General features: G+C 41.6%; 1 protein-coding gene across 6 annotated transcripts in view; it reads right to left on the bottom strand.

Annotated features, from left to right (window-relative positions):
* The window catches only part of BRCA1 (BRCA1 DNA repair associated), a 78,159-nt gene that overhangs the window by 45,806 nt on the left and 8,968 nt on the right, over window positions 1–23,385 (bottom strand). For all 6 annotated transcript variants that reach the window (XM_075911346.1, XM_075911347.1, XM_075911345.1 and 3 more), the window contains 9 exons: window positions 22,839–22,892; window positions 22,390–22,470; window positions 18,215–18,303; window positions 13,330–13,475; window positions 12,199–12,304; window positions 11,173–11,221; window positions 7,318–7,466; window positions 2,393–5,821; window positions 1,005–1,090 (listed from right to left, as the gene is read on the bottom strand). In XM_075911346.1, coding sequence (XP_075767461.1) covers window positions 1,005–1,090; window positions 2,393–5,821; window positions 7,318–7,466; window positions 11,173–11,221; window positions 12,199–12,304; window positions 13,330–13,475; window positions 18,215–18,303; window positions 22,390–22,470; window positions 22,839–22,892 — 4,189 coding nt within the window. The remainder of the gene's footprint in view (window positions 1–1,004; window positions 1,091–2,392; window positions 5,822–7,317; window positions 7,467–11,172; window positions 11,222–12,198; window positions 12,305–13,329; window positions 13,476–18,214; window positions 18,304–22,389; window positions 22,471–22,838; window positions 22,893–23,385) is intronic.

Raw genomic sequence — 23,385 nt, 5'->3', positions numbered from 1 at the left:
TAGTTGTGCTACACCTAGGGCCACTGATGTGGGGGGAAGGACAGGAGGGGGCAATTGCCCTGGGGCCCAGTGATTTAAAGAGGCCTGGGATTCACAGATGCTGCTACCACAGCAGCAGTGGCCAGAGCGTCCTGGGTGACGCGCACTGGGAGGAGCAGAAGGGCTGGCTGGGGGAGGCTACCACCAGCATACACCTTCCATCTGGGACCATGCCACTTCTGGAGGCCTGGAGATGCCCTCCCACCTTGCCCAGGACCTGGCAAAGTCTGTTGGGTGCCTCGGCTACACCATTACAAAACCATGACTTGAAATGGTGGGGCACACTTTTTGAGCATGGAAGAGCTAGCCACACAATAGGAAGGTGGAGTTTATTCTTCTTTGGATTCTCTGCTGAGACATCCAATAGGGTGTGTCAAAAGGCCAAGGGGAATTCTGTGGGGAGACTTGTCCCCTAGAAACTGGACTGAGGTCAATCAGCCAATATGTATGACCCAGGTCACACTTTCAACATGCGCTGGAATCAGTGACTGAGAAGGCAAAGACTTTGAGCTTCTAATTAATTGCCTTAGCAATCCTGTTCCTCTTCCCCCACAGACAGCGGGAATCAGACAACAGTAGAGTTGCAATTAAGTCTTTACCATAAATCCGATAGCAATTCCTACCAATGCAAACCTTTGGTGTAGGAAGCACAAGTTTCCATCACTAATCAAGTACAGAAAGGAAGTTACAGGCAGCACCCAAAATTAAGCATCAAAATCTTAATGCTTTACAGTGAACAGCCAGTAGTAGAATGTGTTGCTAATGCAAAAATCTGATAACTATCAGTATTAAAACAGCTCAGCAATTCTAGAGAGTTTAAAATGTGAACCTAAGAGCACCCCTTCCCGTAGATCTATGGCTTTCCAGTGATGGTGGCGCCATCATCTTCACAGGAGTATCCGAGATTTTATACTACTCAGGCGTATCTGGAAAGCACAGTATGCTCAGTGCATGAGCTTGCATACCTGTGTGGTAAGGATCTCGCTCTGGGAGGACAGTCCAGAAGAATCTCCTAGGTGACTCGCTTCACTGTCATATCCAGATGCTTCACCTTGAAAAACAGAAGTACTAACAACATCTCACACTCACCCATGTGGCCCATCCCTGTACGTTCACACTGAAGAGATTAAGGGTGATGTTTTCAAAAGCATCTAAATGACTTAGGAGCAAACAGCCCATGTTCAGAAGTAACTTAGGCACACGGATTCCTAAGGGGTGATCGCCAAAGGCAAAAGTAACAAGAGCACAAGTCCTTGGTGCTCTTAAATCACTTGGGCACTTCTGAAAATAATATTCGTTTGTACTGCAGTACTTGGGAATCTAGTTATGCCCATTTGAGTCTCATTTAATATCAATGGAATTTAAGGTAGCATTTTCAAAAACTCTTAAGTCTGTGTCCTAAAAATAACTTAAGTAGGTCTCTTTAGGTGGGAAAAAGATATGCAATGATGCTGCGAATTTAAAACTTCTCTTATAGTAGTAAGTTAGGTAGAGCTGAAGATCAAACGACATCAACTTCCATTTCAGTGAATATTTTTTCTGGGAAAGCCACCTTAGAGCTAAGAGTGAAGTTTTGTTAGCAGATCTAAGTATCACATTCTCATATGAAATTCAGCCCTTTAGTCAACAAGGATTGGGGGCAAATTCTTTCCAGGGTCCAGTTTATTCATTTCCTCTCAGCTCTAAAGATTACTATGAGAATTTAACTTTAAAGACACAAACAAAAATGCAGAAAAGTAAACCAGGTATTTATACTCCTGATTTGATAACACATTACTGAGATTGTAAGCTTTTGGGGGCAGGGACCATTTTTTGTTCTGTGCTTGTACAGCACCTGGCACAATGGGACTTCTGAGCGCTCCATAATACAAATAATAAATCTAATGCCAATTCCTGGCTCTGCTCCTGGGGAGCTGGCTACCACGCCGTGCTGCTGGCTCTATATCAGAGTTTGCCGCGGGCAGCAACCAGCTTCCAGGAAGTGGGGCCAGCAGCTGGTGTGCTACTAAGCTAACTCTTGGTGCGCACTGGCTCTGGCTGCCTGCCCTGCTCCCAGGAAGCTGGCTGTCGTCCCATGCTGCGGGCTCTGCAGTATAAACTTTAAAGCTTATACTGAAGAACCCACAGTGCAGCCAGCTTCCCAGGAACGAGGCCAGCAGCCGGGACCTGGCTCCCGGTGCACACTGGCTGCCAGCCCTGCTTCTGGGGAGCTGGCTATGCCACAGGCCCTGCAGTAGAAGCTACACACTGCAGACTCTGCAGTATAAGCTTCATACTGTAAAGCCTGCCGTGTATAACTGCTAAGAATTTTTAACGGTTACATTAACAGCTGTTTAACATCACTACTTTGTACCTAAATTTGGTTCCACATTCTGGTTTCCTTGGAGTTCATCTTCCAAATCAGTTTTTCTTCCTGCCAGCTCTTCATTACCATTTGGACTAGCTTCTTTGTTTCCATTGTAGCTTCCCATTTCTTTGAAACAAGGTGCTAGGATTACCGGATTCAATTCTTGTGGTCTGTTGGCTGAATCTTCTGACATGTTGGACTGGGAAGAAAATAAGTCAACTGAGCATTCCGATTCTGGGCTTGGAGGAAGACACGCATCTCTTAAGAGGACTCCAGGCGTTTTCTGTTCAGCTTTATTATTGCCACTGCTACTGTTCGGCAACACTAGAATCTCCTCTGGAGAGGTTGCTGAAGACACTTCCCTAGACTTGTTCTGTTTTGTAAGCTGTGATGGTGTGCTTGCTGATTTGTGAAATATTAGTGCCTGGAAGCATGGTAGTTCTTCATCTTCACTAGACTCCTCCTCAGAAGACTGCAATTTCCGCGCCAGTCTTCTGGGTTCCTGAACAAAGTTTTGTGACCTTGACTTAGAACTACTGCTGCCACTGTCCAGATCTCTTAACAAGGAATTCTCACCTGTTTTAACAAATACGGCAGAAATTTCTTTCCTGTCAATTTCACAAATGCTGGTGTTCTCTTTAATGTCACCTGCAGAGCACAATAAGCCATCAGGGGTCTCAGACAGCAATGGAAAACCACTAGTATCTTCAGCGGGTTGTTCTAGAGCCTCCTCTGAAATTAAGCACTCCAGCACACCAATGCTGGCATTTTGGGATACTTGGTCTTTATCACTCTTTACTTGTTTGCATTCCTCTTCACAAGAGTTCTTTTCAATTACTTTGCTGCTCAATTCAGCAGGGCTTTGACAACAAACTACAGGAGATACCCGCTGTAAATTTAATACTGGCCCTTTGTTTTCAGCTTCTATTCTTTGATTGCTTCCTGAACCGGAGCCTGCTTCATTAATTGTTCTTAAATTAGTTCTTTGGATAATTTGCTCTTCTATATTACTCTGGGCACCTATGTTTTCATCACTTTTGCTAAGGTTATGGCTTATTTGACTTTCCATCAACATTTCAGGTGAAACTCGCTTTTCCTTTGGCTGTTTCCGTTTTTTCAGTCTGCTCCTATTCTTAATCTTGGCAGTGGCTGCTCTTGGCGGTGAGAATAACTGTACTTGCTCAGGAATTTGTGAAATATTCTTGCCATCGTTAATAACATGTCCACATTTGGTGTCACTGGAAAAGTGAGTTCCTGGACTATGCCCAGAAATACTTCTAGCAGATTCACATATTTTAGGTTTCTCTCTCTCACAAATCTCATCCAGGCCCACTGTTTTTGTAAAATACGGAGGCTCATTTTTTGAGTGTCTAGTGTTATGCCTATATTCTACACAGTTCGCACCTGATTTGCTTAGAGTTTCAGAAGCAGTGCTTTCTGTCACTGATTCCTTCCCTGGATGGAGGGTAAATGACAGTCTTTTTGACTGTCTGAACATGTTTCGGAGATACTGCGTATCTAGCTCACTGTCTTCAGTTTCTGTGTTCAATTCCAAAATGCTTTTAGTGTCATGTGACTTCTGGTTCCTGAACCTTTCCAAGCCACTTTCCATGCAACATTGATTGGCTTTTGGTGAACAAGCATACAATGGTCTCTCCTCAGACTCACTTGCTGCAGGCTGATTATTCTCAGACACATTCTGCGCTGGGCAGGCAGCATGGTCCACATTTGTGGAAGGAGGCTGCAGGAGTGAATGGCTGCCTGGAGTCTCACTAACTTGCAAATCTGTAGCCAGCACAACAGAACAAGCATTTAAATTCTCCCCTGATAATTCAGCACATAAGAGGCCTTTTCCAGTCTGGATATCAGTAGAACTGTCGTCAAGATTAGGGTGTGTTTTGTCTGTTTCCAAGTCACTGCCCTTCAGACCCGTGCCCGACAGAGGTATGCTATGGTTCAATACAAACTGCTGCTCAATAGGATCTTTGCATTCAGTGGCATGGACCAACACATTCCTCTGTAACCCGGGGGAGGAATCTTTGTTTTCACGGACATGCTTTCTTGCGCTCTCATTTGGCTCACCTCTTCTCTTGGTGTTGTTTACAGTTTTCTCAGTCTGTAACTGAAGCCTCCTGCTGCGTCGGACTTGTTTCTGTTCTGAAGCAATTTTCCTTGGCTCTTCACTGCTTGGGTAACTATCAATCTGCAGCTCAGCCTGATCAGGGCAATCTAAGTTTCTCTCAGCTACCAGCTGCAGTGCACACATGGGCCTAGCAGAATGCCTGCTTTGTTTCGTCAGCGAACTTCTCATTTTTTTAGTACTCTTTTGGTTACAGATATTCTGTGCTGGCTCTCCATCTGTGCTGTTGCAAGTTACTTTCTCAGTGTTATTTTTCAATATGGATTCCCCTTCTCTGAGGGGAAGTTCTGCTGAAATATTGTCCTCATTTTTCCCACCCACTGGACTCCTGTTAACAGTGGAAACTTCACCATCTTTCTTCCTTCCAGCATTTCTAACAACAAAGCACTGATTAACATCTTCAGAGTGCTCGTTTAGAGCCTTTTCTTCTCTTTTCTTGACAAAGTCCTCAGGTTGCAGATCAGACGCAGTCTTTCTTTTCCGTTTTAATTTATTTGTTCTGGAATTACTTGATGGTTTCACATCAGCAGTAACATCTTCCACTTTTGGACTTTGTAGCATCTGTCTCGCGTAGACAGGAGGGGTTGATTTCCTCTCTCTTTTATAGGTTTTCCCAAATATTTTATCTTCAATGCTATGTACAGCTGATTTTGACAAGCTTCTATCATTTTCACACCCCACCACAACTTCCATGCAGTTTACCCTCGCGTCAGTCTTTTCTGAAATACAGGACTCTCTATCGGATACAGATGAATCTTCTTCTTCTGCGTCAGCTGTCCCAGCTGGAGCATCCTGGGAGGAACTGGAAGAGAGAATCTCATTGCTTTTAGAAAACCACTCATTGACTTTTTGAATGCTTCTCTTCAGTCTTTTCCCAGAAACATGATTCAAAGGACTGTTATGAGGAGTCTTGGGCTGCAATAGATTCTTTAAAGCAGGTTCCCTTTCATGCAGGGAATTACTATCAGCTTGACATGTTTCTACAGCTCCTATATGCTGGACATCATTACTGGTTTCCTTGCTTTTACCTAAATGGTTTTCTGAGCTGAGTGCTAAGCCAGACTCTTCATTTCTATGACTAAATTCAGTTTTCCCAGCATCCGTTTCTTCTGCACTGTGGAATAAACTCATGTCCTCTTTCAGTAAAGAGTTAGCATTAGCTGTTCTGTCACACTGCTTTGCCTCTGAGTTTGAAGCCTTTAAATGATCCTCAGCCACATTCACATGAGCAGCCTCAAAGTCTTCAATACTGTTCCAAGTGCCTTTGCTGTCTTCCTCTGAGAAACCGCATTCATCTGAAAATACATAAGATATACAAGTTGTTAAGCACTGCACGGTTTGCAAACACAAGAATAATGAAGTGCTTAACAGATAGTATTTTGTTTGCAAACACACAGAAATTTTATTAATAAAGTGGTTATAGCTTTAGAAAAACCTGCATGAGGCACAACTACTAGAATCATTAGATATCTTCTGTTTAGTTATTCCAGACCTGGCTCATCTCTCATTTTTCCAGGATATTTCATTTCAGGGTTTTATTACTCCTGCTACACCATCCTCTTTCCTTATCTTCAAATTAAATTAATTAATACCAAGTCATTCATTTTTCAGTTTTTTTAGGTGGGCACGTTATCAAGTTTTAAGGTCTATTGTATACAATGTTATCCCATTTACACTACAATAAGTCTTTCAATTGCCAATGCTTCAAAACATTTTTAGAAATGCAATTATGACAAAAAAAAAGTATGAGTCAGTTACAAATACAGACTTTGTTTGAATATCTGAAAACTCACAGAAAGTTTACTGGCAAAAGAAAGGTAGAGCTGCTTGTGAATAGGGGTTTTTGGGGGTTTTTTTTGCAATGGCAAAAATCATTCATTAACCTCAGTAGCTCCTGAAATTTCTCTGGATTGAATCAAGTTCAAGGTCCTTATCTTCAAGGTGCTCTATGGTTTGAGCTCAGGATATCTAAAAGCTTATTAAAACTTCAGGATGAGGACTGTGGTCAACTACTCTACTGCCCTAGCAAAATGGAACTTTTCCTATTTGGGTAAAGTTTGCATAGCTTCTCTGAAACTAATTCTCGCAGGAACTAAGGACCATTACAAACCTCGCCATTTTCTACTCTTTTTCAATCTGCCTTCTTTAATTTAGAAACAAACAAAACCTTACTAATATAGTCCACTGAACACACAATTCTCCCTATGTAGAGAGGATGGGAGAAACGCTGAACCATGTGTGACATATGTTCGCTGTGATGCTTAATGCACATGGACACCACCATGATGAGGGTGATATAAGAACCAAGGAAGAAAAGAATTTGTTTTAAACTTGAAACAAGTTTATTTTCTGTTGCCATTCACACAGGTTAAATATCTATAGCCCTGTGCAGATATAAAATTTGTATTTGCATCCACAAAAATGAGCCGCGGATATCCCCATTGGCATCCACAGCTGTGGATACCCGTGGATATAAAGCAGATAACCTGCCATTTTTGCAGGGTTCTAGAAACAAAACTTCTATGCACATCAATATCTGCAAAAATGAGCTGTGAAAATCCACATCTATGCCTAACGTTTTAGTGTGTCTAATCTGTAAACAGCTAGTCTCATAACTAAATACATGCTAATCGAAGTCATCAACAAAAAAGAATTAATTACAGGGTGAGAGTGCACATTCCCTAATCATGAAAATTAAAGTTTTAATTTATAGGAAGCCAAAATTAATACTGTGATTTCAAACTTCCTTCCTGTCTGTAAGTACTATTTGGAGGCAAATTATCACTCATACCTAAGATATCGGATGAGAGTATTTCTCCTGCACCTGACTTGAAAGTCCATGCAACCTGAGGCTTGTCATGTTCCTTCTCAGCATATTTTTGATCTTCTTCACACTCTCCTTTTTGTGGTGGAGTCTGAAATGATTCTCTCTCCCCCATTCTGTTGGGAAGTATTGTGGAAAAAAAAAATCCATGTAGTCACAAATGCAATATTGTTTTGAAATAATCAGAAAATAATATATTATACCCAATAGCAAGTGTAAAGATTATTTATCAGCAGTCCTGTAGCACTTCGTCAGATGCACGTGGGTCTTTGCCCACAAAAGCATATGCTCCAATACGTGGGTCTTTGCCCACAAAAGCATATGCTCCAATAAATCTGTTAGTCCATAAGGTGCCACAGGACTTCTCATTGTTCTTGCAGATTCAGACTAACATGGCTACCCCTCGGATATATTTATCAGCAGTGTTCCCGCTAACATTTTCTATCCTTGGGCGGATTGGATTTTCTTATGTGGAACACTATTATTGAGGTTGTATGTGGACGGGTATCACCAGGACAAACACATATATATATTATATATTTCAAATAGTTTATAGATATTGAAGAAAAATATTAAAACAAGGGATAATTAACAAGCAGAGGGAGCTTAGTCCAAGTACATCTGTCCTTTTCTTGTTGAGGCTGGAGTGAGGAGTTGGTATTAATTATCAGCTGATTGGTGACATATAAATACAAGCTCTGAAATATGACAGGAAATATATGATGTGGGGGTGGGGAGGAGGTGAAAGAATAATGTAGGACCCTCCTGATACTAGTTCTAAACCAAAATATCTTTCCCTCCTGATACCAGAGCTTGATTTTGGCTATGATGAGTTTGTTAATATGTGGCAATCTGACTGGAGATGTTAGAAAGCTTGGGCTAAAATGTAGTTTGGAAGTAGGCAGATCCAGAGCAGAAAAGTAAGCAATGCTGAGTCTGCATTAGCAGATCTTAATAAAGGATCTGACTTCATTTGTTTTGATGTTTTACGCTGCTTTTGTAGATAAGGATTCAGGCTTTAGTGAATGAATACTGGAGCAAAAGGCCTATCTCATGACATTTGCATGATTACATTTCAAACAAAGTTTACATAGGTATTGATGGCTGAAGGTAAGAAAAGAATGAGTCGTCCTGTGGCACCTTAGAGACTAACAAATATATGGTATAGTATCATGAGCTTTTGTGGGCAAAACCTAGCACAGTATCATGAGCTCAGCTGAAGAGGTGGGTTTTGCCCACAAAAGCTCATGATGCTATACATATATTTTCGTTAGTCTCTAAGGTGCGATAGGACTACTCATTGTTTTTAAAGTTACAGACCTACACAGCTACCCCTCTGAGACTTTTGAGGTAAGAAAGAGTGTTCTGGATATTTGGTGCATGTTTTTTATGCTTTTACTTAATGGCTATGTCTTTCATTTGTTTATATAGCTGTTTTCGGTATGATTAAGAAGGACAAATCCTTCCACTTAGGAAGGAACAATCAGTTTCACACATACAGAATGGGAACCGATTGTCTAGGAAAGAATACTGCTGAAAGGGAGTTAGGGGTCATAGTGGACCGCAAGTTAAACATGAGTCAGCGTGAGACACGTTTGCTGCCGCTGCGCTTTTTTTGCAACAATGATTCTGGGGCGCATTAACAGAAGTGTGGTGAGCAAGACACAAGACATCATTCTTCCACTCTACTCTGCGCTGATTAGGCCTCAATTGGAGTATTGTGTCCAGTTCTGGGCACCACATTTCAAAACAGATTTGCAGAAATTGGAGAAGGTCCAGAGAAGAGCAACAAAAATGATTAAAGGTCTAGAAAACATGAGCTATGAGGGAAGACTGAAAGAACTGGCCTTGCTTTGTTTAGAAAAGAGAAGACTGAGGGGGAACACGATAACAGTTTTCAAGTATCTACAAGAGTGTTACAAGGAGGGAGAAAAATTGTTCTCCTTGGCCTTTGATGACAGGCCAAGAAGCAATGGGCTCAAATTGCAGCAAGGGAGGTTTAGGTTGGACATTAGGAAAAAATTCCTAACTGTCATGGTGGTTAAACACTGGAATAAATTGCTCAGGGAGGTTGTGGAATCTCCATCTCTGGAGATATTTAAGAGCAGGTTAGATAGACATCTATCAGGGATGATCTAGACGGTACTGGGTCCTGCCACGAGGGCAGGGACTGACTCTATGACCTTTCGAGGTCCTTTCCAGTTCTAGGATTAACTTAGAATCATAGAATAATAGGACTGGAAGGGACCTCGAGAGGTCATCGAGTCCAGCCCCCCGCCCTCAAGGCAGGACCAAGCTCTGTCTACACCATCCCTGACAGATGTCTATCTAACCTGTTCTTAAATATCTCCAGAGAGGGAGATTCCACCACCTCCCTTGGCAATTTATTCCAATATTTGACCACCCTGACAGTTAGGAATTTTTTCCTAATGTCCAATCTAAACCTCCCCTGCTGCACTTTAAGCCCATTATTCCTTGTCCTGTCCTCAGAAACCAAGAGGAACAAATTTTCTCCTTCCTCCTTGTGACACCCTTTTAGATATTTGAAAACCGCTATCATGTCCCCCCTTAATCTTCTTTTTTCCAAACTAAACAAGCCCAGTTCATGAAGCCTGGCTTCATAGGTCATGTTCTCTAAACCTTTAATCATTCTTGTTGCTCTTCTCTGTACCCTTTCCAATTTCTCCACATCTTTCTTGAAATGTGGCGCCCAGAACTGGACACAGTACTCCAGCTGAGGCCTAACTAGCGCAGAGTAGAGCGGCAGAATGACTTCACGAGTTTTGCTTACAACACACCTGTTGATACAACCTAGAATCATATTTGCTTTTTTTGCAACAGCATCACACTGTTGACTCATATTCAACTTGTGGTCCACTATGACCCCTAGATCCCTTTCCGCCATGCTCCTTCCTAGACAGTCGCTTCTCATCTTGTATGTATGGAACTGATTGTTCCTTCCTAAGTGGAGCACTTTGCATTTCTCTTTATTAAACCTCATCCTGTTTACCTCTGACCATTTCTCTAACTTGCTAAGGTCATTTTGAATTATGTCCCTATCCTCCAAAGAAGTTGCAACCCCACCCAGTTTGGTATCATCTGCAAACTTAATAAGCGTACTCTCTATCCCAATATCTACATCGTTGATGAAGATATTGAACAGTACGGGTCCCAAAACAGACCCTTGAGGAACTCCACTTGTTATCCCTTTCCAGCAGGATTTAGAACCGTTAACAACAACTCTCTGACTACGGTTATCCAGCCAATTATGCACCCACCTTATCGTGGCTCTATCTAAGTTATATTTGCCTAGTTTATCAATAAGAATATCATGCGAGACCGTATCAAATGCCTTACTAAAGTCTAGGTATATGACATCCACCGCTTCTCCCTTATCCACAAGGCTCGTTATCTTATCAAAGAACTTGCTCAGTCGTAGCTTCCCTTTTGAAATTGTAGAAAAAAAAGTAGCATCTGAAAAGGTACGAACGTTCAAATGGTGAAAAGCGAAATATTCTCCATAGTGACTTATGGATGTGACTCCTGGGACACTAATGTTAGCTGGCAAGGGAGTTCCGAATGTTGGTAGAAATTAGATTTAATTGTAAATATATCTTAAGACATGCTTTGTGAATAATGTTTACTACAGCATTGCCATTTATTAGGAAAAATTCCTGAAAAGTGCCTAGTGCTGCTAAATGCTGGAGGCCCCTTTGACAGCACTGTAGCATATCTGACCCTCTGCAACCCAACAGCAAGGGGTTAAATGAGCTAAAGTAAAAAACAGCAACCACATTCCAAGTATTGTGCTCTTTTACTTACCCAACAGGACCACCTGCTTTTTTAAAAAGATCTTCAGAAGAATCAGATCCTGGAAAAAAAAAAAAAAAACCCAAAACAACAAATCAGCTGCTAGCACTCGGATTAAAAAGGAATTCAAAGAGCAAACCAGGATTTGCTATGATTTCAATGTGGTGTTTTCGCACAAGCAGCTATGCTCTCTTTTTCACAGTTAAGTTCTATAGTCTTATACTATGTGAAGTCCCTCTTGATCATGCCAGTACTTTATGCTGGGTGTAATCTCTCTGTACATATGCATGGTTGTCCCTCGCACAAAACAATATCCTGAAGCTTTTTATACAGAGTCAGCAGGTGAAAAGTTCTGATTTTGGTTTCTAATTTGTTACCCAATACAGAAGGTACTGACTAATGTCAAACATGGGACTGGAAGTTGGGAGCTCTAGCTAATATTCTAATCCCTGCCCAGGCTTCTGTGGCTCATTTTCTCCACCTGTGAAGAGATAATTCTTCATTCCTACACATGGTGTGAGTCTAAATTAATTAAGAATTCAGGACTCTCACATGGAATCAGACCTCAACTCCATCTAGCCAAGTATCTTGTTTCCGACAGTGGGCACTGCAAGCTGCTTTAGAGGAAGGTGACAAAACCCCACTGAAGGCAGATGTGTGATAATCTGTCCCTACCATTAGGTTCTCATCCTGATCTCTAGCTGTTAGAGATTAGAACTGAAGCACAAGGTTTAATTACTAATCACCATTTTTAACAAATCTAGATATTTTTGATATGCATATAACTATCCAATCCCTTTTTTAATTTTCTGAAATTCTTGGCCTCACAGTTTTCTTGTGGCAGCAAGTTTCATAATTTACACATAATTTTTCAAATAATTTCCTTTGAGCGGTTTTGAATTTCTCACTCAATACAATTAAATGTCCCTTTGTTCTTGTTTCTCTGTTTCATAATACACTTTGCGATGCACAGCCAGAAGTTGCTATTCAAGTATTATTGTGCTTTAGATCAATATACTTACATTCAAGGGCTCTTACCCAATTCAATGTACACTGCTTTTCCAGATTCACATTTCTGCCTTTTGTTTCTGAGGGAACTCCTCCTGACCATGTTTTCTGCAACCTGGGCAGCAGTGAGAGCTTCCTGCCAGTAAAAGAATACATAGGAAGTGGTTACTGCAAAAAACAAAAAGTAAGCCCATCAGGCTGAATTACGCTGTCTGTAGGACAGTCAGATATAATATGGAGTATAAAGGAGAATGTTTGTATCTGTAGACTCTGCACAGAACTTTAACTTGTGCAGTTCATGGGAGTGGCTTCAACTTATTTATTGGAGAGGTATTCTGCAATTAATACAGATTCTTGCGGTGGAGAGCAGAAATGTCATTTGTATTTATTTAACATTTCAAAACATTTCTGTTACAGTTCTATCATATTTAGCAAAGGATTTTATTCAATATTTGGCAGATCAGACAAGTGTCCTAATGGATAGTAGAACTGAGATTAGACTAAAAAAAATTACCACACATTTTTACTATAAATGGCCAAGACTATTTTCTTCAAATTCACCAAAAAATTGAACAGTGGCCAGTGTTTAGGTGGGCTTAAACTAAACAACTCTTTTTAAAAGTTCTGCTGCAAAACTCAGAACCCCAACATCAGCAATTGCACGGGAATAGAAAAAAAACATGCAACAGAAAGAAGCTCATGTTACTGTCAGTGAAGCAAGTGGAAAGACAACTTTTAAAAACAGTTTTTATATTTTCAAGGTTATTTCAGGCTATTACAATGTCAAGTGATTTTCTTTTATAGTTTTTTTTAAAGTCTGCAATGCCCTTTAATAGTTATTCATTTAGAATTCACCATCATTCATTAGTAGAAAAAACCTTATAGCAGTAATTTCAGCAACAGTTAATAGATATTACAGCCGTTGACATTAAAAACTAATGAAGCCATTTTATCCAAGCAACTTCTTTAAGAAGAGTTATTCTACAGGGAAGATCATACACGAATACTTCCTATGTCCAGAAAATTAGAATCAATGGTCATTTAAAAATCAACACAATATAAGGATTTTTGCTCCTTTATATTAACACAATGTTGCATTTCTAAATCACTAGCCATCAGATGATATTCCAGATGAAGGTGAGATTAAAAAAAAAAAATTACCAAGGTAGGATTCTCTTTCTCTTGTTCTTTAATTCCTTTTTGTCGGTTTCTGTAGCCCTTACTTTGGATGATAGAATCTTCCTTCCACAGGAGATCAGCAGAATTGGTTTCTACAGGATTTTTAGAAAAATCCTGACTACTTAAAACTGAAAAACAGTAAAGGATAGACATTAGGAAACAAACTTTCTTCTGCCACAACCATGATCAACCATTGCAATTAACATACTGCACAGACTACGGTGAGAGATTATGCCATATACTATCAAACAAACTGAGGAACCACCTGATCAGTATCCTGTACAGCAAACAGGAAAACATCAAAAAAGAGCTCTCCAATCTGGAGACTTTCATAAAAAAAACAACCTTCCACACAGCTGGGCTACGTCTACACTGGCCACAATTTCCAGAAAAGGGATGCAAATCAGGTAAGTCAGGATAGGGAAATCCGCAGGGGATTTAAATATCCCCCGCAGATTTAAATAAACATGTCCGCTGCTTTTTTTCCAGCTTGGGGAAAAGCCGGAAAAAAAGCGTCTAGACTGGCGTGATCCTCCGGAATAAAGCCCTTTTCCGGAGGATCTCTTATTCCTAATTCGAAGTAGGAATCCCTACCCAACAGTGGTATCCCTAACTCACCCAGCAATATCGTCAATCTATCCAGCTACACACTCAGCCTGGCAGAAGAGTCTGTCCTATCTTGGGGACTCTCTTTTTGCCCCACCACCTCCACAAACATGATACAGTACTGTGGTGATCTGGAAGCCTGTTTTCACTGTCTCCAACTCAAAGAATACTTTTAACACAACACTGAACAGCGCACTGACACATAGCTACTCTCCCATCAACAGCACAAGAAAAACTCCACATGGACTCCTCCTGAGGGTCAAAATGACAGTCTGACCTTCTTGGTCAGCAATTGGCGTATCTCTGTTTACAGCCATTCACGATCACAGCAGCCTGGGCCTTCTGTTCTGCGTGCCCTGCATGCTCCAAGCAAGCAAAAATGGATGTTACGGGGGGGGGGGGGGGTTCCTGTCTGGCTACAATGTATATATATGTATATATATAAAAATAAAATCAGGGCTCGCCGAAATGTGGCGAGCCCTGCTCGCCAGCCGCACTGTTTGGCGATCTGAGCATGCACAGATCGTTCTGCGGCTTTCAGGTAACAATCTACTCGCCACGGGCGAGTAGACTGTATTATTTGTCGAGCCCTGTATATAATGCTTCCTCCGAAGTGCACGTGCAGAAATTGTGGAAAAAGAGCATCGCTTGCCTCATAACCTCAGTTGTGCAGAACACAATGCCATCCACAGCCTCGGAAACAACTCTGACATTATAATCAAAGAGGCTGATAAAGGAGGTGCTGTTATCATCATGAACAGGTCTGAGTACCAAAAGGAGGCTGCCAGACAACTCTCCAATACCAAATTCTACAGGCCACTTTCCTCAGATCCCACTAAGTAATACACTAATAAACTGCCCCATCCGCTCAGGACACTCCCTACACAAGCACAAGAACAAATCAACACACCCTTAGAGACCCGACTCGGGTTATTCTATCTACTACCAAAGAGCCACAAACCTGGAAATCCTGGATGCCCCATCATCTCGGGCATTGGCACTTACTGAAGGACTGTCTGGATATGTGGACTCTCTACTCAGACCCTACACCACCAGCACTCCCAGCTATCTCCGTGACACCACTGATTTCCTGAGAAAACTACAATGCATTGGTGATCTTCCAGAAAACACCATCCTAGCTACCATGGATGTAGAGGCTCTCTACACAAACATCCTACACATAGATGGAATACAAGTTGTCAAGAACAGTATCCCTGATGATGCCACAGCACAACTGGTGGCTGAGGTCTGTGACTTTATCCTCACACACAACTATTTCAGATTTGGTGACAATATATACACCTCTAAACCAGTGGCTATGGGCACCCACATGGCCCCACAATATGCCAACATATTTATGGCTGACCTGGAACAATGCTTCCTCAGCTCTCGTCCACTAACGCCCCTTCTCCACCTATGCTACATTGATGACATCGTCATCATCTGGAACCCATGACTAGGAGACTCTGGAAGAATTTCACCACGATTTCAACAGCTTCCACCCCACCATCAACCTCAGCCTGGACCAGTCTACACAAGAGATCCACTTCCTGGACACTGCAATACAAATAAGTGACGGTCACATAAACACCACCCTATACCAAAAACCTACCGACTGCTATGCCTACCTTCATGCCTCCAGCTTCCATCCTGGACACACCACACGATCCATTGTTTACAGCCAAGCACTAAGGTACAATCACATCTGCTCCAACCCCTCAGACAGAGACCAACACCTACAAGGTCTTCACCAAGCATTCTGGAAACTACGATACCCGCACGAGGAAGTGAGGAAACAGATTAACAGAGCCAGACATGTACCCAGAAGCCTCCTACTACAAGACAAGCCCACAAAAGAAACCAACAGAACACCACTGGCCATCTACAGTCTTCAGCTAAAACCTTTCCAATGCATCATCAGTGATCTACAACCCATCCTGGACAATGATCCCTCCCTTTCACAGGCTTTGGGAGGCAGGCCAGTCCCCGCCCAAAGACAACCTGCCAACCTGAAGCAAATTCTCACCAGCAACTATACGCCGCATCACAGTAACTCTAATTCAGGAACCAATCCATGCAACAAACGTCGGTGCCAACTCTGCCCTCATATCTACACCAGCGACACCATCACAGGATCTAATCAGATCAGCCACACCATCACTGGTTCATTCATCTGCACATCTACCAATATAATATATGCCATCATGTGCCAGCAATGCCCCTTTGCTATATACATCGGCCAAACTGGACAGTCCCTAAACAAAGGAATAAATGGACACAAATCAGATATTAGGAATGGCAATATACAAAAACCTGTAGGAGAACACTTCAATCTCCCTGGACACACAGCAGCAGATTTAAAGGTAGCCATCCTGCAGCAAAAAAACCCTTGAAGACCAGACTTCAAAGAGAAACTGCTGAGCTACAGTTCATCTGCAAATTTGACACCATCAGTTTAGGATTAAACAAAGACTGGGAATGGCTAGCCAAGTACAAAAGCAGTTTCTCCTCTCTTGGTGTTCACACCTTCACATCAGCTGCTAGAAGTGGGCCTCACCCTCCCTGACTGACTTAACCTCATTATCTCTAGCCTTATTCTGGCCTGCGTATTTATACCTGCCTCTGGAAATTTCCACTACATGCATCTGACGAAGTGGATCTTTACCCATGAAAGCTTATGCTCCAATACATCTGTTAGTCTATAAGGCGCCACAGGACTCCTTGTCGCTTTTGCAGATCCAGACAAACACGGCTACCCCTCTGATACTTGAAACCATGATCAAGTATCCATGAACAACTGGATGCGAATACATCATGTGCAATGGTATAACTGGTCCTGTATGAACCAATTATATCTTGTACATAATGTTCCAAGCCACACAAAAGAAAGTTATTGGTTTAATGACTAGAAATGAACAAATTACTAGCATTAATTTTACACTGTAGAACTATCCCTAACCTAGATTAATGAGAAATTCCTTACAAACTAATTTACTGTGGCCCCAATCTTACACACCAATGTGCCCAGGCAAATCAGTTGACCACATGGACCTGTAGGCCCTGATCCTGCAACCTATGTAATTTTTAAATGATGCAAAACAATTAAAAATCTGAGGGGAACTGTCCAACTCCATTTATCAAAATGCCTTCCCATTTCCCAAAAAAGCCCCAGCCAAAAATAAGCATCTAAAAGCCTATCACTCAGTGTGTTAGAAAAAATAGTTTCATATCAGAACATGATTGAATCTGTACATTTAAAATGTAATTACTGCAGTGATCCTCAATTCAGTCATTAAGATAATTCTTTGTATCACAGTTTAGTTAAAATTAATTTAAAAAATTTAAAAAGCACAGTAAGAAGAGTTGGGGGCAGCGGAAAGAGGAAGCAGGATAAGACTTTTAATATATGGTTATAGAATTAAAATTAGCTAATGTGGGAGAAAAATCAAATAACTCCAATTGTGTCTAAGGGGGGACTGTGCAGAAATCAAAACTCTCTAAAAGAAAACTGCTGTAAGGGTTAAAAGTTTTCCAGACCTCTCTCCCTGTATCAGAGTGAAATCAAATTAACTCTAATCAAGACCCTTACAATGCCTATCTCAAGTTCATGGATACTCCTAGTCTGTCACAATTTGTCATGTAAATCCTTATCTTTGTCACAGTTTGCCTTGTAGACTTCTCCTCTCAAGTTCTGATGTGGCTTTGTACTGTAAAACTTACTTCTAGCACTCCTGGTGTGAACAGAAAAGTCTCAGAGTACTTCTGCTGAGACTTTGATATGTTAAAGAAAAACAAACAACTAAACTGTCTGAGCATACTGTATAAAGGACCCCTAAAACTGTCTCTCAGGGCTGACTGCTATTGCTCTGCTGTCAGCCTGCATGCATGCATAATAAAGTTTTCCTTCTAGGTTTCTCTCCTGCCTCACTGATTTGACTTCCAGCCTCGGACCCTTCTGGGGCTCTGTACCCCAGGGGAGCGAGATTTCCCCCACACTAACATGAGTCCAGACATCTCAGAAGAAGACTGAAAATATGGTCAAGTATCGTAGTCATTGCAAGGACTGTTGTGTGTGTGAAGTCATGGGTTGGGTTTTTCAGACGTGCTTGAGTGCCTTACAGCCTTAAATAAAGAGGCACGTCTGAAAAACCCAACCCATGGAGTTTTACACAGTGACTATGGCATTGGACGCATAATTTTGACACAAATGCCCAAAAGCTCACTGCATAAGCGCAGGGCCTTGGAGACAAGCAATACCTACACTTGATTCCAGTGTCAAGTTCAAAAGCATGGATGGTTTCCAGTAGCCCTTCAATTAGTTGCTTAAATCTTGGATTTTCCTGAAGACTTCTGAAACAAAAATAACCAATGCGTAAATTACCAATAGCTTCCTTGGAATCTGAGCGAAGTAAGGAGTTGTGGGGGTACAACCAGGTACGTGGAAAATAAGGCCATGCTAAGAACAGTTTCTAAGGCCTGGTCTCCATTAGGAGTTTAGGTCTAACTTAACCACATTAAGTCATAAGAACGTAAGAATGCCCAGACTGGGTCAGAGCAAAGGGATACTAGTGACCAATGCCAGATGCCCGAGAGGGAGGGAACACAACACAATCCTCACACAATCCTCTCCTTTCCCCATTTCCAGACAAACAAAGGCTAGGGACACCATTCCTGGCTAATAGCCTTTGATGGACCGAACCTCCATGCATTTATCTAGCTCTTTTTTGAACTCTGTTAAAGTCCTGGTCTTCACAACATCCATTGGCAAGGAGTTCAACAATGTGCTGCGTGAAGAAAAACTTCCTTTTGTTTGTTTTAAACCTGCTGCCTATTAATTTCATTTGCTGAGCCCTAGTTCTTATATTGTGGGAATAAATAAATAACTTTTCCTTATTCACTTTTTCTTTATTCACCAGTCATGATTTTATAGATCTCTCATATCCCCCCCAATCTATTATTTTCTAAGCTAAAAAGTCCAAGTCTTTTTAAACTCTCTTCATATGGAATCCGTTCCAAACCTCTCATCATTTTTGTTGCCCTTTTCCAAACTTTTTCCAGTGCCAATGCATCTTTTTGAGATGAGATGACCATATCCGTATGTAATACTCAAGATGTGGGCATACCACGGTTTTATGTGGAGGCAATAAAATATTCTCCGTCTTATTCTCTATTATTTTGTTAATGATTCCTAACATTGTTTGCTTTTTTGACTGCCACTGCACACTGAGTGGATGTTTTCAAAGAACTATCCACAAAGACTCCAAGATCTCTCTCTTGAGTAGTTGTAGCTAAAATAGCCCCACCATATTGTATGTATAGTTGGGATTATTTTTTCCAATGTGCATTACTTTACATTTATCAACATTAAATTTCATTTGCCATTTGCCCAATCACTTAGTTTTGTGAGATCTTTTTGAAATTCTTCACAATCTGCTTTGGTCTTAACTACCTTGAGCAGTTTAGTATCATCTGCAAACTTTGCCACCTCACTGTTTACCCCTTTCTCCAGATCATTTATAAAAACGTCAATTTTCTAAACTATGAGCCTACACCACCAAGCCCATTCTATTGACATTAAAAGGGCTGTTAATGTCGATTTCAGTACTGCTGCTTTTCATGAAGAGTAACAATAAATTTGACTTTGCATGTTCAACTTGAGGGTAGTGCAGAGACAATGCTGTAAAGTCGACATTCTTAGCTTCAGAGAGATGTCCCATAGTGCCCTGGTGTGACTGCTCTGGCCAGGACTTTCAACTGTGCTGCTCTCTAGGTGCGCAGGAAAAGCCCTAGAAAATTTTGAATTCCATTTCCTGTTTGGCCAGAGTGGTGAGCAGACTTCAGAGCAGGCAGCACACCTGACCATGAAAGCCCAAGGTCGCAAATAAGCACCATCAGGGAGAACGCAGGAGATCCTGGATCCTCATTGCTCTGTGAGGAGAGGAATCTGTTCAGGCAGAACTACAAAGCAGCAAAAGGATTCACAAAGGGAAAGTCATGCCTGACCAATCTGATTAGCTTCTATGATGAGGTTCTGTGGACATGGGAAAGTCAGTGGATGTTATATACCTTGACTTTTAGCAAGGCTTTTGATACAATCTCCCACAATATTCTTGCCAGCAAGTTAAGGGAATGTGGATTGGATAAATGGATGGTAAAATGGATAGAAAGCTGGCTAGAAGGCTGGGCCCAGTAGGTAGTGATCAACAGTTCGATGTCAGGATGGCGGTCGGTTTCTAGCAGAGTGCCCCAAGGTTTGGTTCTGGGATCAGTTTTGTTCAATATCTTTATTAAAGACCTGGATGAGGGGATGGATTGCACCCTCAACAAGTTTGCGAATGACACTAAGATAGGGGGAGAGGTAGATATGCTTGAGGGCAGAGATAGGGTCCAGAGTGACTTAGACAAATTGGAGGATTGGGCCAAAAGAAATCTGATAAGGTTCAACAAGGACAAGTGCAGAGTCCTGCACTTGGGACAGAAGAATCTCAAGCATTGTTACAGGCTGGGGACCAACCAGCTAAGTAGCAGTTCTGCAGAAAAGGACCTGAGGGTTACAGTGGATGAGAAGCTGGATATGAGTCAACAGTGTGCCCTTGTAGCCAAGAAGGCTAATGTCATATTAGGTTGCATTAAGAGGAGCATTGCCAGCAGCTCCAGAGATGTTATTATTCTCCTTTATTCAGCTCTGGTGAGGCCACATCTGGAGTATTGTGCCCAGTTTTCGGCCCCCCCACTACATAAAGGATGTGAGCACATTGGAGAGGGTCCAGCGGAGGGCAACCAAAATGATTAGGGGGTTGGAGCATATGACCTATGAGGAGAGGCTGAGGGACTTGGGTCTGTTTAGTCTGCAGAAGCGAAGAGTGGGGGGGGCCTTCAACTTCCTGAAGGGAGGTTCCAAAGAGGATGGAGAGAGGCTGTACTCAGTAGTGACAGATGGCAGAACAAGGAGCAATGGTCTCACGTTGTGGTGGGAGAGGTCCAGGTGGGATATTAGGAAAAACTATTTCACTAGGAGAGTGGTGAAGCACTGGGATGGGTTCCCTAGGGATGTAGTGGAGTCTCCATCCCTAGCAGTGTTTAAGTCTCGGCTTGACAAAGCCCTGGCTGGGTTGATTTAGTTGGGATTGGTCCTGCCTAGAGCAGGGGGCTGGACTTGATGACCTTCTGAGGTCTTTTCCAGCTCTATGGTTCTATGATAAAAGTAACTCGGATATCTATGCCAAGATCGCACACAGCATGGAGGAAACTTAAAAGCTGGTTCCCCATGTGCACTGGCTCCCACATGTCCCCTCCCCATCACTGCTGTCTCTGATACAGAGGAAGAAGGGTGGGGGAGGAGGGAATAGGTCTGCGTGTCACTGTGCATGTTAACCAATGACATTAGTCATTCATTAGTGTATAAACATTTACACTTTCACATCCCTAGTCTGTGCTTGTTTCACAGCACCAGAACCAATGTTCTTCTATGTCAAGAGGATCGAATGCCACCATAATCTGTCAACCACTTATCGCAAGTGATTCACAGAAGAGACTGTTCATGGCCTCTGGAGATTCTTCTCCGTTATGGCAGGCCTTGGACACACTGCAGCGTAAGGCGCAAGATGTTTACTATGATTGCTGTAGAATTTTGCTGCTCAACGAATTCCATGCTGGGTTGCATGCTTACCCTGCTATGGTGTCTGCATGGCTAACCAGGGAAAAAAGGGTGCAAAAATATAGTTCGGTGTTGTTTTCAAGCAGAACAGGAGGGAGGAGATTAGTGTTGATGACATGTATCCAGAATCACCAGCTGCATTGCTTGATCCCAAAGGGCACTGGGAGAATAACCCACAATGCAAAGGAGCAGCAGGAACTGTGGGATAGCTACTCAATGTGCATTATTGTCAAAGTCAATGATATGCATCCCAATTGGGATGCACTGTGCCAAGTGTTGTGCACCGTGGGCACATTTACCTTCGACTTTACAAAATTGGGTGCTAAAAAAAAAATCGACCTTAATAAATTTGACCTTATCTCATAGAGTAGACAAGGCCCAAGTAGCAGAGGCTTGATTCTCCAAGATGCAATAGCCATTTTTACTGTAATTAAAGCACTGTTCATCTCGAATAAACCAAGAAGTGATACAGGTTATCCTTAAAAATCTATACTTAATTATTCTGATGTAGCTTTAGCATTAAATAGCCTGTGATGGTTACATAATGGTCAATTCTGACATGTTTTATAACTCAAACATTTCCTGAGAGTAGATTCTGAACGATATAGCTGGTTTGGAGATTGTCAAAGAAAAAAAGCTGAGACAATTCTTCCTATTTTTCTACTTTTTCAATTTTTGGTTCCTTTTTGGTGAAGACATTTGCATAAAAATTGATCTCCTGTTTCAGAATTCCATCTGCCCTGTCTCTACCCAACATCACAGTCCCCAGTGTACATTACCTTTTGGTAACCTCGGTCTTACACAGTGGACACTGTGCCAGGCCTTTTTTCTTTTTGCTGAGAAGTTTAAACATACAGAATCTATTAAAAAGAAAAAAAGAAGAAAAAAAGAGGAAAAATCATGCTGGTGGTATGTTTTAACAGAATGGATCATTTTTCTAAAAATTGGCACCCATGTAGCTAAGTTCCACTTTTCTAGGATAACCCCATATCTGTACAAATCTGTCGTTCTCAAGAGTACCACCTATATTATTCCTGCAGAGTTTAAACCAAATCAAACAAATTGCTTCCGAAATGGTCTAGGAAGCTGCAGCTAGTTCTCAGTTGAAATGGATTTTCTTATCTTGGAATAGCTAACCATTAATTTACAAAACTGGCTACTCCATTAGTATAAAGGGGAGAGCGTATACACAGAGAGCACTGTGGACTAAAGACATTTGAAGGCCCACCTGCAAAATATGTGGTCACATTTTGTTGAGACTGGCTCTTTTATCAACTCCAAACTGGAAGAGGAAAAAGAAATATTTAGTTATACATCTGAAAAAACAACAAAACAAAAATATACATGAAGAAAGGCAAAGACTTTATTGAACTAGGAAAAAAAAATGCAGTTTTTGCCAAGTCAAAATATTTAACATAATTTTTGTTGAAACACTAAGCAAGGTCTCTGATTTTGCCAATTGTGCAATCCATTGCACAGTATTAGTTTTTCTGTCCCCGGTTGGGCCGCAGGCAGGGGTGCTGCTCCTGAGTACCAGTTAATTGTTACCCAGTAAGGATCACACATTAAAGATGTTTACGAGTGACCATTCAACCAGTTACCCATTAACATCTGAAGAAGTGGGCTGTGCCCACGAAAGCTCATGATCCCATCTACATATTTTGTTAGTCTATAAAGTGCTACCAGACTATTTGTTGTTTTTTCAATCCCTAATATCAGTTTAAGATAAGGACATTGTGCTGTGTGTTTACATTAGAAAAAGCAAAGTCAAAGTT

This window comes from Pelodiscus sinensis, chromosome 29, assembly GCF_049634645.1.
Source record: "Pelodiscus sinensis isolate JC-2024 chromosome 29, ASM4963464v1, whole genome shotgun sequence".
NCBI lineage: Eukaryota > Metazoa > Chordata > Testudines > Trionychidae > Pelodiscus > Pelodiscus sinensis.
Note: the sequence above shows the minus strand (reverse complement) of the source record. Positions and strands in the feature narration are given on the sequence as shown.